At 37.6% G+C, this 26,755-nt stretch overlaps 2 protein-coding genes and 1 pseudogene across 6 annotated transcripts in view; 2 read left to right on the top strand and 1 right to left on the bottom strand.

Annotated features, from left to right (window-relative positions):
* ORC3 (origin recognition complex subunit 3) overlaps positions 1 to 1,227 on the top strand; it is a 69,176-nt gene extending 67,949 nt beyond the window's left edge. For all 5 annotated transcript variants that reach the window (XM_023508982.1, XM_003803426.2, XM_023508981.1 and 2 more), the window contains one exon: positions 284 to 1,227. In XM_023508982.1, coding sequence (XP_023364750.1) covers positions 284 to 389 — 106 coding nt within the window. In that variant the 3' untranslated portion in view covers positions 390 to 1,227. The remainder of the gene's footprint in view (positions 1 to 283) is intronic.
* A 1,922-nt stretch (positions 1,228 to 3,149) lies between these two features.
* Positions 3,150 to 5,592, top strand: LOC111722658 (annotated as a pseudogene).
* A 3,745-nt stretch (positions 5,593 to 9,337) lies between these two features.
* AKIRIN2 (akirin 2) overlaps positions 9,338 to 26,755 on the bottom strand; it is a 21,034-nt gene continuing 3,616 nt past the window's right edge. Inside the window, exons 2-5 of the mRNA XM_003803425.1 lie at positions 13,851 to 13,994; positions 11,513 to 11,662; positions 10,308 to 10,379; positions 9,338 to 10,069 (exon numbers count right to left, since the gene is read on the bottom strand). Coding sequence (XP_003803473.1) covers positions 10,059 to 10,069; positions 10,308 to 10,379; positions 11,513 to 11,662; positions 13,851 to 13,994 — 377 coding nt within the window. The 3' untranslated portion in view covers positions 9,338 to 10,058. The remainder of the gene's footprint in view (positions 10,070 to 10,307; positions 10,380 to 11,512; positions 11,663 to 13,850; positions 13,995 to 26,755) is intronic.

Raw genomic sequence — 26,755 nt, 5'->3', positions numbered from 1 at the left:
TTGAATTCTCTGTTTTTCTAATATACTTTTAGAAGTGGGGGCAGAGAGTGATTCTTATACTACAGGAAGAATGAGATTTAGGTAAGCATTAAGTACTTCCCATTGAAGTCTTACTACATGGATTCTGATTACATGTAACGTTGCTATTAAGGGTTATCATTTAATTTAGGTGCATATATTTGAACTGTCTCCTTCCCCAAGTAGTATTTGACATTGAGATTTTAACCTCTTTTTCTCAAAAATACAGCATGGCCAAGCCAATTTCCTTAGCTATTGCCTCCAGTGCTCGGTTTATTAGAGCTGTTTCTGAACTAGAGCTTCTAGGATTTATAAAACCTACCAAACGGAAGACTGACCACGTGGCCAGGCTAACGTGGGGAGGCTGCTGAAAAGCAGATGAGGAAGCCAGAGCTGTCTCACTCACCTCAGAAGGGGGGGAGCGGTCACATCTATCTATACACCACTAGAGGAGGCTATTTCTGTGAGGAGAGAAATGTGTAATCCCCATGTGAGACTCAAGAAAGTATGCTGCTCATTCCAAACAGGTGTATGTCAAAACATATTTAGAGTACCTCTCAAACATTGTTGATTTCTTTCACAAAGTTATTATTCGTAAGTCATTTTTAAACATACAGTGTACAAATATAATAAATTCCTTTACCCAGTAGTATAAATTATTTGCAGTTGGTTTAGCCATACTCATTCCTCCTCCCCAGTTTCTTGCACTGATACTCTTTTTAGTGTATTGTACAGTAACTAATGTGAATATTCTACAGGTATGTATCTCCTGGTGACTACACAGCTTCTAAAACTGCCTCTGCCTCCTGATTTCCTTTAGTCTTACAACTTTGAAAAGGTCCAAAGTTATTAAGCTTTATACTTAAAGGTAGTAAATATTCTACTTATGGATGACCCAAAATAATCTTAGAGCCAGTCAGGCCTCTCCAAGTCTCATCCCAAACTTGTAAAATTCAGATGAGGAAAGGAAGGCCAAGATGAAATGACACCTGGATCTCTTCCATGGCAAGAACTCATGACCTAATGGAACAGTTACACAAAGCTCATTATCTAATGTTCTTTTCCCAAGAGAACTTTGGGATTTATCTATATATTTAAAGCTCCTCATTAACATCCCCAAATTAGCAAATGTGGAAAAAAATCCATGTTCAAAAACAACTGTTCTGATTGGAAATCCTTGGTGGGAGAGAGAGTGTGTATATATGCATGTATACACGTGCATGTTAAGGACAATTTTAATATTAAATATTTGTCTGAATTGCTTGGGACCAGCCGTTTGGATTTTGGAATATTTGCATTATATTTAACCATTCAGCATCCCAAATCCGAATGCTCCAATAAGCATTTCGTTTGACCGTCATTGTCAGCACTTGGAATTTTGGAGCATTTCACATTTTGGATGCTCACCCAAGCCTCCTTAATTCTACGGTATAAAAAGAGGTATTATTCTCTCTCAGCCTGTGTTATAAGAAAGGGGGGGAAAAGGAGGTATTGGTATTAATATAGGTTTAGAATGAAGAGTATCTTAGATCTCTGGGAACATGGTGGGCTAAGATGAGCTGCTCCCTACCCCATTCTCCAAACATAAAAATGCTAGATGAAATACATCCTCCAAACTGATTGTCAGAGGTTGCCAAGGCTCAAATAAAAAGAAGAGGAAACCCAACCTACAAAGATCAGAGTCAGCTGTAAGTCAGAGGAGAAAGCAAGCCCTGCATAGCTTTGAGAAAGGCAGTTACCAGAGTAGCATTAGTTAAGGTGGATTAAGTATTTTACCATCTTCATCTGAAAGATGCCAGAATTTTTAAGCAGATTTTAGATACCTGTACATAGGTATACAGGACTGTCAACATGAAAGTTCAGGAATGTATTACATGCAAACAAAAACATCACCTTGGAATCCACATATAAAAGGTAGAGCCTATCATTTCATTCTAGGGGTACCTGAATGAGGGCTAGGACCATAGACTTTGCCAAATGAATTATGATCAAGAAGTTTCTCTTGTGTGAGAAATCATTCCATGACTTATCTTCACAGCAATTAGCTCAGTACTTTTTATCAATGTTCTAGTCATTCTTTGTCAACCAACCATGTTTCATTTTTTCACAATGCTTGGTAAACACATAGGGAAAGAATGTGTAGATGATTTTAAGTATTTCCCATCTATTGCCTGTTTAAGTGAGGCAAGGGGAAAGTTTCCCAGTAGTCTATGCTGTTAATGAGGACACATTCTATACGTACAGGTATTGCTTCCTCCAGCTTTCAAATTATGCAGATGAGCACCAGTGTTTAGAGACCATTTCTTTAAATGATATTCATATAGCAAGATGCTTATTACTCTATAAGGTACAAAGGAACTGGCCCTGCACAGACCCGCAGGTTTACCTGTCTTGAGGCCCCGGCTCACTGGGCAGGTTATGTCGCCCTGCCTGACTTTGGCAACCTAGAAGCATGTTGTGCACTGACCCACTTTGATTTTCCTTACTACCCACTTAAAGATGAGGTTCAAGAAAGTAGCAAGATAGAGCCTGCCCTGCTTTCATAGTGAGTACCCAAATGAGCTACAAAATCAGAACACGCAGCACCTTGGTGGTAACCAGCAAGAACACAAAACCCTTAAGCCATCCTATGAAATGTTAGTTGAGTGCTATGTCCATTCTTTAATCCCAGAAACCCGCAACCAGAATGGCTTACAGAGTATTATGATTTATTGGATCTTTTAAGGAAATACTGATCGGAAAACCCTGGATTGACATAGCTTGCAATTCATTAAAACAACACTGAGCATGTGCTGTGTGTCAGGCACTTTAGGCACTTGTGACACTTCAGTGAACAAAGATCTTTGCCTTCATTGCATTCTCACAGGGGTAAAACAGACAATTTGATACATTACAGAAAAAAAGCAGGGTAAAGAAAACCAGGATGGGCCCCAGCTTGGGTTTTCCTACGTGAGCGCCGGGTTTGGTTCGGCCTTCAGGAAAGCCTCAGTTCAGATTTGGCTACGAAATGTAGGAGTGTTTGGGCGTTTTCCACCGTAAGGGAAGTAGCAGTGGCTGCCACCGACCAGAGCACGGGTCTGTGGCCTTGGGGTTGATAGGCTCTGGGTGTCCCTCCTGCCTATTGACCAAATAAAGGTTCTCTTCAGTTTGAAGACACATGGGATTTCATGTGCCCAATTGTTTTGAAGCTTTTACGTCAGGAATCTGTTACATAACAGCAGTGGTTTGATCTGTTTTTGGACCTATATGCGTATGTCTCTGGGATGATAAAGGCTCAGCAGAAATCCATCAGGCTTTAAAAGAAGACATTCTTGAGTTTAGTAAGCAAGTATAAGCATGAGTACTGAGCCATCAAGATGATACAGCTTTGCTAAAAGCATATATTGTTGAATGGTGAAAATTCTTCTTTATACAATGTGATACTTTACCGAAACCTTCTTGTCAACTAGAGATTACTTTAATGGGCAGCAATAAAAGATCAAATGCAGAAGACAGTATTGTTCGAAAGCTTATGCTTGACACATAGAATGAGTCAATCTTTTTAAATACAAAGAACAGACTCTAAGATACTACAGTGAAACTGGTACATGCTGAAAGATTGGGAGAAGCTTTGATTCTCAGCTGGTCATTGGAGTATGTTAATGCTTGTTCTAATCCTAATGATAAGCTTCAAATTTATAGGGACAATTGTGAGAAGGCATACTTGGATTCAACAGAGTTTTTATAGAACTCAGGCCCTTGTATGTACAACAAAATGGTGTACAGAATTATATGAAATAAATGCTACCTTAGAAGAAAAGCGAGCACTATGTTATTTAGAAACAAGATGAGAATGTAACTCTGCTGAAGCACTCATGGAATGCTGTGTAAATGCCCTAGCGACATCATTGAAGGAAACTGTCTTAGCAAAATGCCAAGGCATCATCAAGCAAAATGAAACTGAAAAGTTACATTTAATGTTTTCATTTTACATTTAATGTTTTCATTGATGGACAAAGTTCCCAATGGGATAGAGCCAATGTTGAAAGACTTGGAGGAACACAACATTAGCGCTGGCCTGGCAGATATGGTAGAAGCTGCTGAAAATTATAACTGACTCTGAGAAATATGTAGAGCAGTTATTTACACTATATAATAGATTTAGTTAATTCATCAAAGAAGCTTTTCAAGATGATCCATGATTTCTTACAGCAAGAGATAAGGCATATAAAGCAGTTGTTAATGATGCCACCATATTTAAATTTGAATTACCTTTGAAGCAGAAGGGGGTAGGGCTGAAAATTCAGCCTCAATCAAAATGCCCTGAGCTGCTTGTCAATTACTGTGACATGTTGCTAAGAAAAACACTATTAAGCAAAAAACTAACCTCTGAAGAGATTAAAGCAAAGCTTAAAGAAGTGCTCTTGGTACTTAAATATGTACAGAACAAAGATGTTTTTATGAGGTATTACAAAGCTCATTTGACACGAAGTCTTATATTAGACATCTCTGCTAATAGTGAAATTGAAGAGAATATAGTAGAGTGGCTAAGAGAAGTTGGTATGCCTGCAGATTATGTAAATAAGCTTGCTAGAATGTTTCAGAACATAAAAGTATCTGAAGATTTGAACCAAGCTTTTAAGAAAATGCACAAAAATAATAAATTGGCTTTACCAGCTGATTCAGGTAATATAAAAATTCTGAACGCTGGTGCCTGGTCAGTAAGTTCTGAGAAACTTACTAAACTGAAGGACTTGGTATCTGAAATAGAAGAATTCTACCAAAAAACATAGCAGTAGAAAATTACATTGGCATCATCTCATGTATATCGAGTGTGGCAGTCCAAACCCAGCCCCCTCCAAATTGCAACAACAAAAAAGGTGCTGGGCATTGTGGCAAGTGCCTGTAGTCCCAGCTATTCAGGAGGCTGAGGCAAGAGAATCGCCTAAGCCCAGGTGTTAGAGGTTGCTGTGAGCTGTAACGCCACATCACTCTACCCAGGACAATAAAGTGAAACTCTGTCTCTATTAAAAAAAAAAAAAAAGAAGAATGAAATAGGTCAATACAATTTGGAGGTAACCATGTTTCAGCTGTCTGTGTTGTTTGCATGGAACCAAAGACCTAGAGAGAAAATCAGCTTTGAAAATCTCAAACTTGCAACTGAACTCTGATGCTGAGCTCAGAAGGACTTTATGGTCATTAGGGGCTTTCCCAAAGCTGAAATGGCAAGTTTTATTGTATGAACCTCAAGTCAACTGGCCCAAAGACTTCTCAAAAGGTCCCCTCTTCTCAGTGAACCAGGAGTTTTGCAGTTTAATAAAAAATGCAAAAGTTCAGAAAGGGGGTAAAATCAACTTGATTGGACACTTGCAGCTCACTAGAGAAAAGGATGAGAAAAGAGAATGAAGGGATAGTCCAACTAAGACTAAGAACCCAGGAAGCTATCAAACAATTAGTAATGCTCAGCTGCAGACTGAATTAGTAGAAATTTTGAAAAACATGTTCTCACCACAGAAGAAAAGGATAGAAGATAGAGTGGCTGATAGAGCACAAGTACATCAGGAGAGTGAGTCTGACATCAACACCTTCATTTAATATTAAGAACCCAAAATTTGGAGCGATTGGGCAAAGTTTTAACATTTTGTTCTGGAGAAAGGTTTATTTGGAATTTTGATTACATAACTAATCTCTGCCTTACAAAACAACTCTATTTTGCCAATCATGCTGTACACTCTTTAATAGCATGCTGCTTTGTGGAGAAACTTGCATTCATGAAGAGCCCTTTATGAACTTTTAAAAGTAAATTTGGTTTATACCCACTGGGAGAAATACAGTTGGGAAGGGTGAGGGCAGGGTTCTTGCTTTTTTTCTCTTTTTTCCTTTCTTAGAAAAATGTACTTACACAAGAAAGGATTTTCAGATATTCATGCACTGAAAAATGCTAATATTTTTGTTCTTAAAAAATGCAATTAAAACTAGAAATAGCAAAAGAAAACCAGAATGTCAGGCTGCAGTTTGTTAAACAAGAGTGGTCAGAGCAGTCCTCACTGAAATGACAGTTGAGCAAAAACTCCAAAGTGATGAGAGAACTATTAAGCTTTGTGGGAGAAGAGCATTCTAGGTAATAGTAACACACCTTGTAAGGCACAGATAGGTAAGGAACATTGGAGGATTAGTAAAGGCAGTGTGGATAAGGCAGAGTGAGCAAGAATTCAATAGGAATGGAGTGAGGTCATTAAAATACTGGGGCAGAGTATTTTAAGGTCACTTACTTTGAATAAGGTAGGAAGCTACCTCAGTAAGACTTCAGACCTTCCAAGCATCACTCTGGTTGCTAGAGGAGTAAAGACCAGTTGGGAGACCACTGAAATAATCTGGGCAGCTGTGATAAAATGTCTTAGACAAGAGTAGCAGTAGTGGAGATGGGGAGATTTTAGGTGGAACTAAGATTAAGTGAAGGAGATGAAGAGTCCAGTACTGGTGAAGAGGAAGGGAGCTGCCATGAAGTGATGACTGACTGGCAGGAAAAAATAAGGAGTTTGCTTTAGGGCATTTTGAGATTAGTATCCAAGTGGAAAGGTCACACAAGGAGGTGAATATAATCTAATAGGCTTAAAAGAGATTACCAAGGTATTTGAAGAGCTGGCAAGGAGCCCAAGGATGAGCCCTGTAATGTCTTCAAGGCAACTGTCAACTGGACAATGTGTGAAGAAAAACAGGCATCACCAACAGATGACCTAAGCAAGTGTCCAAACTTAACACTAATACTGGAAAATGTACACATTGTGTGATGCTATTCTATATGGAAACCACAGTAGCACCTTGCACGCTCCACAAGTTTTACCAGAAACTAGTAACTTAAGACTAGGAAGTTAAAAGGGATAGAAATTAATGACATTGCAAAAAGACAGTCAACAAGCCCGAGAATTCTAGCCAAGAATCTTTTTTTTTGAGACAGGAGCCTCAAGCTGTCCCCCTGGGTAGAGTGCTGTAGCATCTCAGCTCACAGCAACCTCCAACTCCTGGGCTCAAGCAAGTTCCCTGCCTCAGCCTCCCAAGTAGCTGGGACCACAGGCATCCACCACAACGCCCAGCCATTTTTTGGTTGCAGCCATCATTGTTGTTTGGTGGGCCCGGGCTGGATTCGAACCTGCCACCTTGGGTGTACGTGGCTAGCGCCTTAGCCACTTGAGCCACAGGTGCCAAGCCTCTAGCCAAGAATTTTCATTTAATCTTGCTCTGGGTATTGGCATGGAGAAAAGCTGTTTAAAAAAAAAAAAATAGATTGAGCTAAAAAGTAAAAATGAAACACTTAGGGGCACATGGGAAAATCTAAAGTTAAGGACTTTATGTTAATAGCCTGAGGTACTGAGGACATAAAAGAACATGTTTAAATATTGTCATGGCTATAGCTTTCTTTGAAAGGTTAAATGTATCAAGCAAATATGGCAAAATACTAATAACTTTCACTTAAGTGGGACTATTCTTTCAACTTTTCTGTTTGAATTTTTCCCTAATAAAATAAGTTGGGTGAAAAAAAGGAGAGGGTGATAAACTAGAGGAAGTTTAGAAAATCTTTGGGTTTTGCTATAATAAGGGGAGCTGTAAAATAGAGAGCTGGAGGGATTTAAGCTCAAAAGTTTTAGTAACATCTTTATTAATGCTTATGAGAATAATCTAGAGAAAGAAAATGGATCCAGATCAGAGGACTGGGAGAGCTGCCCTTGAATGAGACAGAGTTTGAATCTGAGGCAAGTACAGGAGTAGAAAGGAAAGACAATTAGGGTGCCTTAGCAAAACAGTCACTTGCTAACGCCAATTACTGTGTAATTTTGAAGTGAGAGAGAACCCACATGGAGCAGAGACAGTCCTTTCCACTCCAGCTGCTAAGAATCTTTGAAAGCTCTCCAGGTGATACTGCTGATGCACTGTCTGCTTTATATATTTTTTGGCCTATGTAAGAATTTGACATGACTCTAAAATAGCGCTGACATTTTAAGCCTTCAGTGTTTTTCTCAGATTGCCAATTTTTCCTTTACAAAGAATTCTACATAGCTATGCATGTTTTTTAGATCCACTGAACATGTAATACAAATAACCTAAGCACAGTATCCTCTCAGAATTGCCTTTTACTAAAAGATTAGGATTCATACCCGGCCCCAACCAAAAACTACAGAAAAAAAAAAAAGATTAGGATGACTGCTAACATTTAATTCTGTAGATATTTATTTAATTCTGTAGAAGTTTTTAATAAAACAATCTCAAGCATCTTTGGGAATTCAAAATCCCCAAGTAGCAAATAGTCTTTCTGTTGAAATCATGTGTGGTTGGTAATCAGCTACTGGGTCCAGGAAGTTGTACACATTAACTTCCTGGAATTATTTCTCATTATTTTAAGTAAGCTATGAGTTTTTGGTAAGATATGCAAAAATTTAGCTGTGGAAGAAAACTTACTATCGGATCAGTTAGGACTCTAGAATTAAAACCATTACTTGTAGCACCATTCAGGTTGCCAGAACCCATTTTCCTTTTAGCATTATTAAAAAACAGCTCTTTTATAAACTCTTTTATAAACTCAAAATTTATGTGAAAATTCACACGTGGTTATTTAACAAACGGTTCATTGTTCTGACCTTGCTAGGATTAAGAAAGAATGATATGCATACACATCTTGTTCCCATACCTCCACAGTTCTACTTAACTGCTTGCATTCTCCTAAAAACACTATTCCCCTTGCTTCTTAGCTGGGGGACTGTTCTGTCTCTGGGAACATCTGGCAATGTGTGGGGGACAAACTGTTTATCATAACTTGAGGGGGTGATTACTGGTATCTAACGGTGGGGCCAGACATGTGGTCAAGCACAGGAGCAGGCCCCACACCAAAGTGATCTGGTCTGAGTTGCCAGTAGTGCTGAGGCTCCTTATTTCAGAGTTATATTACCAAAGTTAAAAAGAAAAAAATCTTTTTCTTCTATTAATTAGGTCAATTATAAATGTGTATGACCTGGTACATTTAGGATTGACTTAATTAGTAGAATATGCTTATCAGAATTCAGCAAAACTTTTTTTTCCCTTCATTATAAGAAAGCTATGTTTGGAAACCATTTACAGAAAGTGAGTTAAATTTGCTGAATCATGATTGTTGCATATTAAGTCCTCAAAAAAACCAACTTGGATTGTCTGATAATCTTTGAGGTAAAAATTCTACAGCTATTAAAACCGATTCTGTATCATTCTACTGTGTAGTAACAAAAGCAGCAAATTAGAATCAGAGTGCTGTTTTTGAAAGCACTCAAATATGAGAAAGCTAACTTCAATGATTCCTGGCAAATGCTTACCATTAAAACCCTGGTTTCATTCACATACTACCCCCATCTGTACATTAAAAACCAGCAGAACAGAAGTAAATGTTTTATTCTTCCAATTAAATTCCAGTACTACAAGGGCGGTAAAACAATGATACACTGGAAAAATGCAGCAATAAACATTTGTTTAAAAGACTGATAGAATAAATAAACTACAAAAAAAAAAAAAAAAAAAAAGGAAAATCATATAAACCCATTCTGAAACCCCAAGAAGTCCTGGAATACAGAAATGCCCTCCTCCACTATTTCACGGGAAGCACTGCAGGCTATTTGCTTAATATTGTCCTGGGATTACATTCTAAAATTATTAACTGGTTACAGCTTGGTTGTAGTGCACAATTAAAATCACACTAACTTCATCTGAAGTGTCATTCTACAGTTTTATTTACACAACCAAAGAAGGGCATGTTCTAGAATACCAGTTTTAATCCCTTTCAAACATATTAATGAGAAGCCAAATTGTAATGATACAGCAAAACGAGGCCACTGGTATTAATACAGGTCCACATCCAGGTGGTACTGACATCAGGGAAATTTCCAAAACCAGTTGCTGCCGCCTAAAAGTGGTTGCCACTGACAAAAGCTTGAAGTAACCTGTTTTCACAGGGGGATACTGGCATTGCTGCATGTCATAATTGGGACCTCTTGCAACAATTCAACAAGGAACAGGCAGGTCACAAATGCAGAAAATGTGATTCATGAAACATCTAAAGGGAGAGAGAACAAAAAAATTAGTGCAAAGTAAAAGTCAAAATTCAAGCAAATACCAGGTCTTGATTCCCAATACTGCCCCTAGGTATTTAACCAAAAACTTTGCAAAGTTATGCTGCCTATTTCCTCTAGGTGTTTGCACCATAATTTTCTGTTCTTGAGTATGAAAATGCTTATGTCTTATTAGAAGATAGTCTTGTTCCCAGTTTTTAACTTCAAAGGTGAAATACTTACAACTAGCAGGCTGTTCTCCATATCGTCGCATTATTTGATCATGCGTAAACTTCACAAATGCATCATACTGTTCTGTAAAAAAAGGTGTATATCAATTACGTGATCTGCAAAATGCCCTCTGTAATATATTAGAGCCAGTCTCAAAATACAAAATGTATAGTGAAACAAGTCTAAGTTGACACTTCAGTGCATCAAATGGAACAAAAGCATGAAGCCACTAAACCAAGGTGTTATTTTGAATCACAGGAGCCCCCATACACAGGGTAGATGGGGTTTGTTTATTTACTAAGATTAAAAACAAAGAGCTTGCAATAAAAGATACCTTTCTACTCTGAAAGATTGTATGTGGTCTATAAATGGCAATTTACTGCAATAAGTAGACAGAACAAAACCTTATCAGATGTCACAGAACAGAAAAAAGGTCAGCAAATTCTCTTGCCCTACATTAACACCTAGATTTAACTCCTTTAGAATCAAAAAGCTTATAATATGTAGGTCACTAAAAAGTTTTGAGACAGACTGTGTTATGGTCTACTACTTTAATTCCAGTCAACGGCATCCTTTCTGATTCATAAGTACAAGTTTCAACTTGCTCAACTTTTGGGTGTTGCTGGGAGGGCTTCACTTGTTTCCATCCACACAGACCTTATGTTTCTTAATTTTTGAATATCTCAAAACTTTTGCAATGACTCACATACCTATGTACAGTAAAATCTATGGCTTAGAACATTCTGATTGCGTTGCAATACATAATCTTATTTACTGCACTTAAATTGTCAAATTTCACTGAATTTTTTGATAATTAAAACAAGACTGCAGTTTGATACAGTGCTAGCCAATTAGATTGATGGGAAAGTTATGAAGGATATAAAGTCCAAAATTCCACAACCAAACCACAAAGCTTAAGTCTGTTTTTAGCACAGGATACATACATCAAAAAAATTCTAATTCACTCATACTGGTGCTAACCTACATGGCTAGCTAATACTCCTCTGAAGGTAGTGAATACTCTTCCTGAGTTTGCTAATGTAGGCCACGAACTACAAGAAAATTTCTTTTCTTGAACTAAAATTCTCTGATTCTTAGAGAACACATACTGTACCAGTATATAGGAAGGGTAATTTAACTGACATAAAAAGTACATGTGGGAAATAATGTAGTTCTTAAAACGAGTTTCATGGAAACTCTAAAATAAACTCAAATACCTGCAAGTTTTGTGTTTAATATTTCTTCATATTCTTCTCGAACTTTCTCTTCACGTTCTTTCAACAAACGTTCACAGATCATCCCAACTTGCCGTAGAGTAAATAAGGGCTGTTCTTTTTTTAGTGGTGAGGATGTTGCAGATGAAGTCCCTGTGTATAACAAGAACAAAACACCACACCTAACTCAGAGTCATGATACAAAGTGGCTTCTAACCCAAGAGGTTTCATTCGGATATCTTCAATGTTGATGTGTTTTTAAATCAGTTTTAAATCCTTTACCTTAGGATTTGTCTAAGAAATCATAAAACGAGATTAAACTAAAAATTCTATCAGCTTGTGACTCTGGAAAAACAGCAGGATGTATCAAATATAAGGGGGAAAGTCTAAAGATGAGTGGGAAAAAAATCCAAGATACAACAAAACTTAAACATTACAAAAAAACTTACCTCTGTTCTAGAAAATAGTATACCATAAAGTGTTTTAGTGACTAAACTTTCCTACCATAGAAATAGAGAACATGCTTAAAGTTTACTTAGTCCCAGAGTATCAAATTAAATTATACCTGTAAAAAGACAAAGTTATGCTTAAAAGCCACACCACTACTAATAAATGTCCTAACCCACAACCAACTGGGGATTATTCCAACTTCTCACAATACCTGCCTACCACCACTTTCCAGTCTCCTTAGGCGTTTCCGTTTAAAAACAAAAAAACAAAAACAGGTTTCATGTTGGCACAATTAAAGCTTTATGTTAAAGAAATAAGGTGATGGCAGCAGTGGTGGCCATGCCCATCATGAACCCTTTTCAAAGATACTCTAGTGTTTGTCATTTTCATTAGGAATATTCCTTCAGTATTTTTTATACCTGCCAGGATTTTTTTTTAATAAAACATTTTGTGAACTTAAAAAATACATTTAGACATTTCACATAGGCCTACGTTAAGAAAAGCTTTATGGTTTAACAGGATGCAAAGGATCCTTTGTAAGCTGATTTCACGAGCAAAAAAATCAGGGAAGCTTACTGGTATTTATTTCTATGATCTCTTAAAGGGCCACCAAAAATTTTTTTTACCTGAATCTTGTACTTTTTTCTAATAAGGTTTTTGTTTTTTAATTAATATTAGTTAGGAGACCACTTTGTAAAAATAAATCCTTGACACTGTATACCTAATACTAAATATTTAAATTTTATGCTCCAGGGTCCTTACAGAACCACCTGGCATTATCAAATGATGAGATACTTCATGTAAAAGATTTAAGAAATGTGTTTTTCAAGTACCACATAAGGCACTATGATCTTCGAAAAACAATCATTTCCACGTATTAAGAAGAACATCTAAAGTTAATCTTTTTGAGATTGGAGGATTCTGATAGCCATCTATTAGGGCACTACTACCAGTATTTTATACACATCCAAGCACACATTCATTTGTAAAGTATACTAGCTTTAGTCCATAACTATAATGCTACCTTAACTTACTTTGAAATTCCCAGCTTTCTTAGTTAAGGCTGTCAGGTAATGGACATTTTAAATAAACTAATGAAAGGATAATGATCTTGGTCTCCTGATCTCCAACCCTCACCTTTCCTTACCATCTTTCAACCACTTATACCAAGTCCCCCAAATCTGCAGGATTTAGTATGGAATAATTTCAAACTTTCTAATCTTATTTGAGTGTTTTATGGCCTGTGTATTTTTGTACTCTCCAGGTTTTCCTATCCCTGCTGGGGAGAAAGAGACAGAAAGGCAAATGTTTTAACAAGAAAAACTATTTTACTGAAGACACTTTACGCAAGAACCAACTGGCTCAGAAATTTCAACTTTCCTTTCACTTCAAGTAGCCCTTATTTATTCTGCCTTTAAAAAAAAAAAAAAAAGAGGTTATTTGCACCAACTTTCTCCAGCAAAAGGTACAAGGGGTATTTCTATAAATACTCCAAGAGCAGAACTTTTGAGTCTAATTAATCAACAATGGACAGTTAAGTAATTATAGAAAATCTCTAAAATGGCAGTGTTCAGCCTTGGACACAGAACATCTATACCTAACAGAAAAGCTTATGGTATTCTGCTACACTTCTCCTTCCCAATAAATGGAGGCTACAAATCATAGTACTGGTACGTTGACACTTTTGGGATATTTTATACAAGTTGTTGTCTGTGGTTGGTGGGAATCCAGCTGGTGCTTCCTTACTTTGTACCATGTTTTTAAGATATTATACATTACTTTGTACAAATGTTCTATTAAAGAAGGGGAATGGTAGCTTAAGTGACTAGTGGCAATTTGGGTTATACTTTTCCCATTCCAAATGACATTTGTTTTCACTTAAATTTATTACCTGGAGAAGCTGGTCCACTGAGGAGAAAGGCATGTGGCTGTGCATCAGAAGCACAACATGGGTCTGTCTGTTGGAAACTAGTTTCTAAATGTCTTCTCTTCTGCATGCGTTTATACTCTTGTTTTATGTTGTACAGAATTTGTTCTAAAAGAAAAAAAAAGTTGACAAGATGAATTTTTTTTTGGTTGCAGCTGTCATTGTTTTGGTGGAACCGGGCTGGATTCGAACCTGACAGCTCAGGTTTATGTGGCTGGCACCTTAGCCGCTTGAGCCACAGGGGCTGAGCCAACAAGATGAAATTTAAAAACAATTTTTTTTTAAAGGTTTGCTTCCCAACCACTGCTACCCAAAATATTCTCTTTAATACAAAAACTGACATTCTGGGAAGAATTCATTTCAACATAAATGTGGCACTCACTCAGAAATAGCACATATATACCATTTGAGATTCAACTATTCAACAGTTACCATTCTCCTTGACCACTGACTAGCAAAATAATGGTCTGAGAGGCTGTGAACTGAAACACCTATTTTTATAGACTTTTAAGAGTCCCAAACTCATAGCTCATTTATGTATCATACATAGAACTATTTTTCCTTAGTCTCACTTTATTTCCCTTGGTAGAGTGCAGTGATGTTCACAGCTCACAGGAACCTCCAACTCCTGGGCTTATGCGTTTCTCTTGCCTCAGCCTCCCCAGTAGCTGGGACCACAGGCGCCCGCCACAATGCCTGGCTGTAGTTTGGCGGGGGCTGGGTTTCAACCCGCTACCCTCCATGTATATATATAGGGCCAGCGCCCTGCCCACTGAGCCACAGGCACCACCTCACACACAGAACTATTACACTAACAGGTTTTCCTCCTCATCAGAAGAGGGGAAGATGGCTCGGCGCCTATAGCTCAACTGGCTAAGGCGCCAGCCACGTACACCTAAGGTGGTGGGTTCGAATCCCCAGCCCGGACCCGCCAAACAACAATGACGGCTGCAACCAAAAAATAGCCGGGCGTTGTGGCGGGCGCCTGTGGTCCCAGCTACTTGGGAGGCGGAGGCAGGAGACTCGCTGGAGCCCAGGAGTTGGAGGTTGCTGTGAGCTGTAATGTCACGGCACTCTGCCCAGGGGGACAGCTTGAGGCTCTGTCTCAAAAAAAAAAGAGGGGAAGATTATGTACGTTAAAGTAGTACCAGTGAGAAGTGACAGGTCAACAAAAATAACAAAGTATATGGCTACTACAATTACCATCTTACATCAAATGGTCATGGCCATTACTAGTAAAAGACCATAAGAATATTACAATGTAACAGCATTCTGCATCTTGGTTGTAATGGACCCACATAAAGTAGTTAGTACCTAACAGGTCCTTGATTAGTTGGTTATCTTAAACCGTAACTGTAGGAACACAGGTAAAATTATAACCAGTCTATCCTTTTTGGCCAGTTATGATACATTTCATAGATAGAATCTAATTATCATTTAGCTTCTCCAGAAAATCCCTGCTTGGGGTGTCCACTTGCCTCCAGACTTTCTCACTAGCTATCAAATTGGCTATCAATGTGAAAATATCTCCCAAGGAGCTTATTAATCCCAATCCAAAGCAAGATTAAGCAAAAATGAGAACAATAATCATAAATATAGCAGTGTAGCTTTTTAACATTCAACTCAATAATGAGGCATAAATTTAAGAACTGAAAATTCAACTGAAGGCTGAAGATTTATGTAATAGTCTTTTATAAAATGTTAATAGTGATGGTTTTCTTAGGTATGTAATTGTCATTTGTCTTTTTTCTCACTCTATTTACTTAAGAGAAGCATTCTGAAGACTTGAAAGACTCTGAGGAAACACAAATCAGTCCCCTAAACATTTTAGGTACTGCTATTATCAGCATTTTAACTCGAAAAAATAAAGTTGCAAGATATATATATCCAGTCAAGATACCACTTATACGTTTTTGTGTAAAGGAAGCTGTTTACATACATGAATGTGTAGTGTAAGTACAAAATCACACAATGGAATGATTAATTTCAGGATGGTTGTGGGGTGCTTTCACTGTAACATTTTTCAGAATATTAACATTTGTTTCATGAGTTATTATTTTTAGTCTTTTCCATCTATTTGGAATGGTATGTACTTTAAAAATGGAAGTTATTGGTATGAGACAAAAAGGCTGTCCATCGCACAGTAACCAATATCTTGATATAAACGGGTTTCCTAATATTCACCAGAGATATTCAACAAAACTGGTACAACATCCCCTTATCAACCAGGACAAGCACTAATAATCCCCATCTTTTAATAATAGAACTTTTAGTTACAACATTCTAAAAGGTTTTAAAGGCAGTGATGTATTTCATTGATAGCAAGGTTTACTCATTTATTACTCTCCTTTCAAAGCTACCACTATCCTGATCAGAAGGGTCATACAAACCATCATGAAGTTTATCCATTACCATAGACTTTAGTATGTACTAGTGCAGGTAACTTGACCTTTAATAGCTACTGCTGTGCGTACATATATTCTTTAATCACCACATAGCTGTCCTCAGACTACTTTCGTATCCCTCTTGCTTCACCCTGCCCCCAAATCAACCAAAGCACAACTAAAATGTAAAAAAAGAATGCTTGTGACAAACAATTTGTTCATGTGATAGTCTCAACTGGGATCTAACCCAGGATTAAGATAATAGTAAATATGTTTTAAAATTTTGCTTTGTAAAATTCCATACTATCTGATAGAGACATCTCTAACAAGATGAAGAATTTTAAGGGATAATATATATAAACAATAAAAAATACACCAACTTAAATGTTCTGACAAATGTATACAGTCTTGGAACCACCATAAGTCATGAAATTATAAGACTTATCACCACTTCTACAAGTTCTCTGTTCCTTTGCAGTTAATTCAGTACTGCTGCCACACTCCTTCCAATTTGCAAATGCTGCTGCTACTGTATGATTTTGCTCTGAAGAATTTCATATAATGGAATTGTAAAGAATATAAACTTTTGTGGTCAGATGCAAGGGCTCACACCTATAATTCTAACACTTTGGAAGGCTGACGTGGGAGGATCACTTGAGGCCAGGAGTTCGAGACCTCGTCTCATATAAGACACCATTTCTACTAAAAAAAAAAAAAAATTAGGCAGGCGTGGTGGCAGGCACTTGTAGTCCCAGCTAGTTGGGAGCCTCAGGCAAGAGGATCACTTGATCCCAGAGTTAGAGGCTGCAGTGAGCTACGATGTGCCCCAGCCTAGGCAACAGAGCAAGATTCAGTCCCCACAAAGGGAATTTTTTTTTTTTTATATAGAGGAGCTTTATTTTATTTTATTTTTGCTTTTAGCCAGGGCCGGGTTTAAACCCACCACCTCTGGTATATGGGGCTGGCACCCTACTCCTTGAGCCACAGGCACCGCCCAAAAAAGGGAAAAAATTATATATACACACAATGTCTGAACTTCTTCCACTCAGCAAAATGCTTCCGAGAGTCAGATACATTGCGAGAATCAAAAATTCTTTCCTTTTTATTGATGAGTAGTATTCCAGCATGGGTATGTGTTCATTTATCCATTCTTCTGTTAATGGACATTTGGACTATTTCTAATTTGAATCTATTATGAATATTCAAGTACAATTCTGTAGGTGGACATACTTTAATTTCTCTTGGGTAAATACCTAGGAGTGGAATTGGACTGACTAATCACAGGGCAAGTGAATGGTTTTACTTTGTAACAACTGCCAAACCAGAATAATTTTACCATTTTGCATTTGCACCAGTAACATCTTAAGAGTTGTAGCTGCTCCACCTCCCTGATATCATCAGTTAAAGAGCTGAAGAATTTTGAATCTTAGTGCTTGCGTTGCTTTTTTACATCTAATATGATGCGACTATGTCATCTAAGCCACACCATACCATCAAATCCTCTAATACTGGTAACATGTGATCAACAATGTAATGCAGTGAATGGTCCAATTTAAATTGGCGAAGATCTCTACAGCACATGTGGCAAACAGCTAACTGTAAGCCTCCAGCTCAGTTTATTTCAGTTCAGGGTATAAACAGTTCTGAAGGGGATTGTAATTCAATCAATATTCCACAACTCAACAGACTATTAGCTAAGCCCAATCTAGATATTTGGCTGACTTAAATTGCTTCCATACATCAGTAAGTAGTCTAATTAGTTTTAAGCTACTTAGAGATCTAACCACCTCTTATCAAATTAGCAAGTGATATTTTATCCCAGGTACATACATGTAGTATCTGGCATTGTATTATTAACACAATTTATAGTCCCTTAAAGAAGCAAAGCTTCTCTTCGCTTGCCTTATCAGATGCATGCTCCCGTTTCAATCACATAAATTCATATTTGGCTTATGAGGCATGGACTGAATATGTAGCAATCATTTACAACAGTGGTTCTCAACCTTCCTAATGCTGCAATGTATTTTCATTGTTACAATGGGGTCATGACCCAAAGGTTGAGAACCACTGGTTTAGAACAAAATACAGAACCTCCATAGCAGCTGACCAGTCCCTACACTGACCACCTCTTTAAATTGACCTAATTTTCATAGACCAGATATGCACCACGTGTATCTATCAGTACAATAGGCCTACTTCCTTATGTTGACCACTTTGTTACAGCCCCTTACGCGGTCAACTTAACAGAGGCTCTACTGTGTATGGTTATTTTTGTTTTTTAAAAATTTTTTACTTTTTTTTTCTTTTCCCCTCTCTTTTTGTATATGGTTACAAGCTATACCACAAATGGCTGTATATCCTCTTTTTAAATCCCAAAAGCTACATTCTTTTACCATAAAATACCACGTAAGTGAAAATAAGTATTAGCAAGTTCTATGACTCATGGCATTTTCATTCCCAAATCTAGTAAATGCCATTAAGATTGCTAATAAGATTATCCTTAAAGGATAGATAAATCAATGAGCCAGCACTTAACTCCTTTGAAATACTTTTAGAAAACAAAGTTTATAAATGTGAAAAGATCTTTTTTGTTACTTATGATTACTTGAATCCTAAACATAGTTAGGTCAACAATATAAACAGAAGAAAGCAGTTATAGGATAAAAAAAATAACTGAACTGATAAGGGTAGAAGAAACAGCATGAAGATGGGAAGGAATGCAAATGGAAGAATCTGAAATTAAAAGTATGTTTGAGGCTCAACTGGCTAAGGTGACAGCCAGATACACCTGAACCTGCGGGTTCAAATCCAGCCTGGGCCTGCCAAACAATGATGGCTGCAACCAAAAAATAGCTGGGCGTTGTAGCGGGCACCTATAATCCCAGCCACTTGGGAGGCAGAGGCAAGAGAACTGCTTCAGCCCAGGAGTTGGAGGCTGCTATGAGCTGTGATGCCATGGCACTCTACCCAGGGTGACAGCTTGAGGCTCTGTCTCAAAATAAAAAAAAAAGGTATGTTTGAAGGAGAACCGCAAATGAGGGACAGATATCAAAGCATCTTTCTAGAGTCCAGAAGAGTTTGAAAAATTTGATATGTGAAACTTAAATTTTGCTCCAGATTCATAAAGCTACTATTTCACAATATAGTTACTAAATCAAACAGTATGGTTTCACAGTTTTAAGTTTAGGTGTATGAAACTCTCGTGTATCACTTTATATGCCAATAGTACCATATATTTCCCTACGGAATATCTTTGAAAAAACCAACATACATCAAGACCAGTGGTTCTCAACCTTCCTAATGCCTCTTAATGCCGTGACCCTTTAATATACTATTCATAACTATAATTTTGCTACTGTTATGAATTGTAATGTAAATATCTGATATGCAGGATATATTTTCATTCTTACAAAGGGGTCACAACCCAGAGGTTTAGAACCGCTGATCTAGACAGACAACACAAACAATGAGATTAAAAAAGAAATCTTGAAAATCTGCCAGTTCTAGTCAGGAACACAAATGATACCAAAAAAAAACTATACACAATTAAGTATTGAAAACCTACAGTATTCATTAAGAACCCAAGCTAGGAAACTTCCAAATGAAAGAATGAATCTAGAGCTCTGAACTGCATACTAGATGCTGCCGTGTCTACTTTATAAATTAAAACACAACTGGGAGGGCGGCACCTGTGGCTCAAGGAGTCCCAGGGTGCTGGCCCCATATACTGAAGGTGGCGGTTCAAACCTGGCCCCGGCCAAAAACTGCAAATAAATAATAAGAAAAAAGATGTACGTTAAAACACACACACACACACACACACACACACACACACCTGCGAGTTGCTAAATCAGCTACTTTCCCAGGATCTTCTATTCAGAAACTAATAGTTTTTACGTTCTCCTTGAAGGACCTTTAAGGACAGTACACTTTTACAACCAAGAGCTATCTGATTAAAAAGAATAGCTGATGCCATTTTAAATTCACTTTATCAAAGGCACCTGAAATCAAATTTTAAGAAAAGACACTCGAGGTACACTTATGGCTTCAACCTATCTGGATTAGCACAAATCCATATAAATTTTAGGGTACTATCAATAGCACTTTAAAAGCAATTGGGTTAAGTTCAAAATTTACATTGTATAGTATTTTACTGTATAAAAGGCATTCACTCACCTTCCTATGGGAAGAAAAAAATTGTAATCATTACCAGGTCAAAATTCTATTATTTCACTGATTCTATGTAGTCAATGATTACTTATAAATAAATAACGCAATTTGTTAAGACCCCGCAGGTTAAGTACATATAGTAGAAGCTCTATAAGCTGACCACCAGGAGGACTGTAACAAACTAGTCAATACAAGGAACTAGGTAGTTCTATGCACAAACATGTACCTGTGGCATATATCTGAGATCTATGATAGGTCAACTTAAGGAGGTGGTCAACTGTGGAGTTTCTAATACATTTCACAAATGGGATCTCACTAATGCAAGGAGTCCAACAACTCAATCAGTAGGTAGATCCTCCCTGGCATCCAGTAAGCTTTACACCTCTAGCTTATATTAATTACACCAAGAGGATATATTAACCCTGTTGTTTTTGTTGTGTAGCTCTTTATTACTTACAAGAGTCTTCTCACCTGGCTTGCAAACTAACAAAATAGAGTAATAACCCAAAAGAGTAATAAATGACAAAGAGGAAGAGCAAACTGAACTGTCTAAAATGGACATACTAGGCTTAGAGCCTCTCCCAAGTAACCACACACCCATGAAGGCAAAGTGATTCATATTTGCAAGGTTTTAACAAACAGAGTCACTTATTTTAAACAAGTAATCATTGGCTATTTAGTACCAGTGAAATCACAGAATTTGACTTTGTAGTGATAATTTTTCTTCCTCCTCTAAGAGATAGATGAATGCCTTTTGTACAGTAATCTATAACTCAGTTGCAAAGATTGAGAAAGCAGACTCTTTGAGGGGTCTAGGGCAGCAAGTCAATCCAAAGAACAAATCCATCTCCTATAACAATTTGCTGGGGAATCCAACATATATGCACACAAAAATTTAGCTTTAGCATAACTGGCAACTAAAACTGACAAACTGCTGATTTACAGGCCGAATCGAGCCCCATGGACACTTTAAAAAAAAAAAAAACAAGTGTGAATCTGTGGCCAATATTTTAAAGTTAGGTGACTTTACTTAAAAAAATTTCTGGGTGGTGCCTGTGGCTCAGTGAGTAGGGCATTGGCCCCATATACCGGAGGTGGCGGGTTCAAACTCAACCCTGGCCAAAAAAGATTATTGAGTACTCGAGGGAAAAATCTAGATTATATTATAAAACTTAGTTTAAGATGAAAAGTGGCTCCTACCTTTTGGGCTCAAGTTCTCCTAAAATTTTACTGAATACACAAATTACCTAAGGATCTTGTTAAAATGTAGGTTCTGCAGGTTGGAGCTTAAAGAGTCTTCATTTCTCATGAGGTGATGCTGTTAGTCTGACTGAAAGTCACTAGTCCTCACCCGGTTTACTTATTAACTGTTCTAGACACTGCTTAAAATAATGCCCTTCAGGTGACAATTTTTAAAAAGTGCTTGGTTTATTATTGGACAGTGTGTACTAAGGGAAGGGAAGACATTAATGTAAAGGGTTATATATAATCACAAAAATAAATATCTAAGCTAATCTAAACTCATTTTGCCACCTTCTCACCTGAATGGTTTTTGTAGTTCTATGTTAGACATACACTTCCCTGGCAGGAGAATATTCAGCAACTTTTAATTTAAATTGATCGAGTCTACTCAAAGAGACTCAGTACCTAACATTAGCCTATATACCCTGATTCATTCATTCTCCTAACACACTTTTAAAAAGGGAAATTCATGTTCATCATTGTATGACTGATGGTTAACAAATGCAATTATTTTTCTACCACAACTATTTTTTGAAAGAGTAATTAAGACCACTTCTCACATTCTAAGGCACTCATGAGAAGCCCACAGACATCTTTTGTTTATCCTATGTATTGTGTAAGTTATATGTGAACATTTAAAAGCCAACAGATTTCATAAAAATTCTGACTTCTGGTGGCCAGGAGTGAGTGCTACTGGGAAGATCTGACAATACAAGGTCCAAATCTCCCACAGCTGAAACCAAAAGGGATTGTCTAAACAAACAAACTAGAGCAGCAGTTCTCAGCCGGTGGGTCGTGACCCCTTTTTAAACAATGACAATACATTGCAGCATTAGGAAGGTTGAGAACCACTGTTAGCCATCTCCAACAGGGAGCGCAAGTCAGTAGCATGCACGTGACTACTGAGAGAACTAGTAAGTGGAAAATTCTGGAGCTGCACCTAGAACTAAAGAACTCCTAAGTCTAATGATCAGGTGAAGAAAGAGTACCCAGAAGTAGCAGAAAACAGTGTGGTCACAGAAGAAAAACAAAGTATTTTAAAAAGAAAGCAGTGTGTGTCATCAGGGAGGATGCTGTAAGTCAGGCGTCCTCAAACTGCGGCCGCCTAGGACATTTATCCCGCCCACCTGGTGTTTTTGCCGCAGCTGCCTATCCTGCTTAGCAGCCAACTCGTCCTGGGGCCGGCAGTCCAGGCCTCCAACTGTCTGAGAGACAGTGAACTGGCCCCCTGTTTAAAGTTTGAGGACCCCAGCTGTAAGTAAAGTCAAACAAGAGAACTGACTGAGTGCCATGCAAGTCCCTGGTGACCTGACAAGAGCTGCTTGAGGAACAGATATGTTAGAAATTGAAATCTGAAGAAATGGAAGCAAATGGACTATTTGAAGGCTCTTTGAATTTGATTTTGAAGAGGAAGAAATCTGCAAGGGAACTGGCAGAAGTAAGGATGTTTTATATTTAAGACTTGACACTATGTAAAGCTAAAAGCAAAGATCCTACAGAGAGAGAGAGAAAAAAATAATCAAGAGAGTAAGATTCCTCTGGCAAGAAGTGAGATCCTTCGCTCACTGTGTGCAGTGCTTTAATCATCTCATTTAATCCTCAATAAGAGGAAAAGGAAAATAGGATAGGCACATATGTTGGTAATACTGGTACTTAAAAAAAGCTGCCATTTGATGGCAACTCTGGAAATAAAGGGCAAGGTTACTCACTGAAAGGCAGGATTGCTGGACAGTTTTACAAGTTCCATTTGCAGATGCCGTGTTGTGACTTATTTCTAGCAGGCATGGTTACTTAATCCACACAATTCTGTAAGGCAGTACTACTATCAATATGTGTACATTTGCAAAGGTAAGAAGGAGCTCTGCTACAGGTCTAAACTCAGGGCTCACGCTCTTAGCATCTGTGCTCTCCAGCACTGCCTTACACCTACTCAAAATTTGGTAAGCACCTGAAGTTCTAATTAAACACGTAAAGCTAATTTAAAAACAGGATGTCAGGTGGTGCCTGTGGCTCAGTGGGTAGGGAGCCAGCCCCATATACCGAGGGTGGCAGGTTCGAATCCTGCCCCGGCCAACGACAACTGCAACAAAAAAAGAGCCAGGTATTGTGGCAGGCGCCTGTAGTCCCAGCTACTCGGGAGGCTGAGGCAAAAGACTCACTTAAGCCCAAGAGTTGGAGGTTGCTGTAAGCTATGCTGGTACAGTACTCTACAGAAGGCAACAGAATAAGACTCAAAAAAAAAACCCAAAAAACCAGAATGTCAGTTAGAATAGAGGGATCATTACTATGTATTGTTGATATTTTCATATGCTGAAATTTCAAAAAAAAAATGTTATTGTCAATAAGGCAATAACCAAAACAAAGCATAATTCTCTGTCCTTAGAGCCCTAAAACAGTATTAGGAGATACAATAAAATAAATCTGAAGAAATCTTCATGCTACATCCAGAAATGTATGTAATGGATGCTTTAGAACTCTCTAAACTACTTCCTCTTAGAACAGCCATCTATACCCAACCAAAAATGTTTCATTTAGTGTTTTTATTAAAGTGAAGAATTATTCTAACTTGGTAGGTTAACCAAGTTAAATGGTTAACCAACCAAAATGCCGAGTCCTGAAAATGTACTGTATTTCACCTTGGGCCATCACAATGAGCATCAGGTCCCCCTGTCAGTCATGGCAACTAAATCTCCTGTACTTTCAACCAATTATATCACTCTGAGAAGTATACTTCAATACAAAGAACAAGGCAATCCTCTTGCAACAAAAGGCATAATTCAGGGACAGTAATGTTTGAAAATTTTGGTTTTCTTCAAAATACTGTACATTTTATTCTTCAATTGCTAGGTCAGTTTAATAAAAAATGAGAAAAATCAACTCTTCCAAGTCTCTCCCTCTAAACTTTTCCTTTGGTTTGATTTTTTCTGAGAAGTGTTCTAAGAATTAACATTAATGGAAAAGAAAATGAATGCTAAACCAAAAGGTCAGAATACATAGCACAAATTGAGATAATTTCAGAAACCTAGCCAGTAAACAAGCTTTAATACCTTTAAAAAATTTCTTTTTGCAAAAATATGATTTAAGCAGTAAACCAATTTCAATACGTAGGATATCAAAGGTGAAAATAATACTAATGTGGAAAAATGACCATAAGAAATTAAAATAAAACTCAGCACCTATAGCTCAGTGGTTAGGGTACCAGCCACATAAACTGGGGCTGGCAGGTTTGAACCTGGACTGGGCCTGCTAAAACAATGAGAACTTCAACAACAAAAAAAATAGCTGGACTTTGGGGCAGGCACCTGTAGTCCCAGCTACTTGGGAGGCTGAGGCAAAAGAATCGCTTAAGGTCAAGAGTTTGAGGTTGCTGTACTCTACTGAGGGCAACATAGTGAGACGAAAGAAATAAATTAAAATTAGTAGATAAAGCATAAGAACTTTAATAAAAAGTTTAGCTAGCTAATAAAGTATCAACAGTGGCTGCTTTATCATATTAGTTCCTTTAGAAATTTCTGTCTTAGTATCTGGAACTCAAATGGGATTCATAGGGCTTGAGTAAATAACTTCCCAGTGTGGTGGCTCACACCTATAATCCTAGCACCCTAGAAGGCCAAGGCAGGTGAACTGCTTGAGTTTTGAGTAGCCTAAGCAAAAGCAAGACCCTGTCTCTACTAAAAATAGAAAAGTTAATCAAGAGTCATGGCAGGCATCTATAGTCCCAGCTACTCAGGAGGACTGAGGCAAGAGAATCACTTGAGCCCAAGAGTTTGAGGTTGCCGTGAGCCACAATACCATGGTATATTCTACTGAAGGTGACGAAGTGAGACTCTGTCTCAAAAAAATAAAAAATTCAGTATCAAATGACTACAACTATACTGTTTTTAATGGCCATAAACTTACAGGATTCTTAAAACACATAATTCATAGAACTGTGAAATAAGCTACACACACTAACTAAAACTTCACATTTAAAATTTAAAGTACAAAGACCATGAAAAACACTTAGTTGTCAAATCCACTGAGGACTAGAAACAACTTAACAGCTGTCTAAATAACCACAAAATATTAAAAAACACTTCTGGCTCAACCAAAATGACCTCTGAAGTGAGTGAGATGCTGCCTCTAACAGACATCTCACTGGTTTGCCTAGAACCATTTATATTTCATTTAAGCCAGCTGGTATCTCCATTTGCAGGCATGCGTCAATGTCTAGTGAACAATCCATGTTCCTGTAAACTCTTCCCCATTCACCAACTGTAGTTTCCATTTTCAACGGCAAGTTTCCAGCAAATACAATGAGTTCTTACAAAGGAATTTAACTCTTCAATCCAATTCCTAAGGCAAACCAGAGAAATGATACTAAGCCATAAACAATGGGTATTAATAAGCCTAGGAAACTCACAAATATATTAACTCCATAAGATTATCTTCAGACCAATCACTACACAATTATGAAAACAATGTGTTGGATTTGACTGAGTTTCTTGTAATGCTGCACAATATTTTGGTTTTATTAAAATAATTTCTTGGGAATATCATGCCAATCTTCTGGCTAAATATTCTAAAAAACTGCAAAAAGAACATTTTGAATTTCTTTTTTAACTAACTTAAACAGGATGAGTACTGATTCAGCTACCAGAGGCATTCATTTCCCCAACCACATTCTGTACTGGTTCTCCTCCTCCCTTTACTTCCCCTTATCATCCACTTTTCCTTTTCCATCTCCAGGGATATTATAAGCTTCACTGCTGACAACCTAGACCAGTGTGAGCAAACTTTTTCTATAAAGGCTACACAGCAAATACAGAGCTTTGGGGCAATACAGTCTCTGGGACAATTCTCAACTGTGCAATGGACAGTACTTTTTAAAAGAGAGCACAGCTATGTTCCAATAAAATTTTATTTACAAATACAGATATTGGAATTTCATGTAATTTTCATGTGTTAAGAACTAATTCTTTTGATTCTTTTCCAATTATTTAAAAATACTGGTCGGTGCCTGTGGCTCAAAGGAGTAGGGAGCCGGCCCCATATGCCAGAGGTGGCGGGTTCTAACCCAGCCCTGGCCAAAAA

The sequence above is a fragment of the Otolemur garnettii genome, unplaced genomic scaffold, assembly GCF_000181295.1.
Source record: "Otolemur garnettii isolate 467f Iridium unplaced genomic scaffold, OtoGar3 scaffold00303, whole genome shotgun sequence".
In the NCBI taxonomy this organism is placed as follows: Eukaryota; Metazoa; Chordata; class Mammalia; order Primates; family Galagidae; genus Otolemur; species Otolemur garnettii.
The sequence above is the reverse complement of the archived record's forward strand: the minus strand, read 5'-3'. Positions and strand labels throughout refer to the sequence as shown.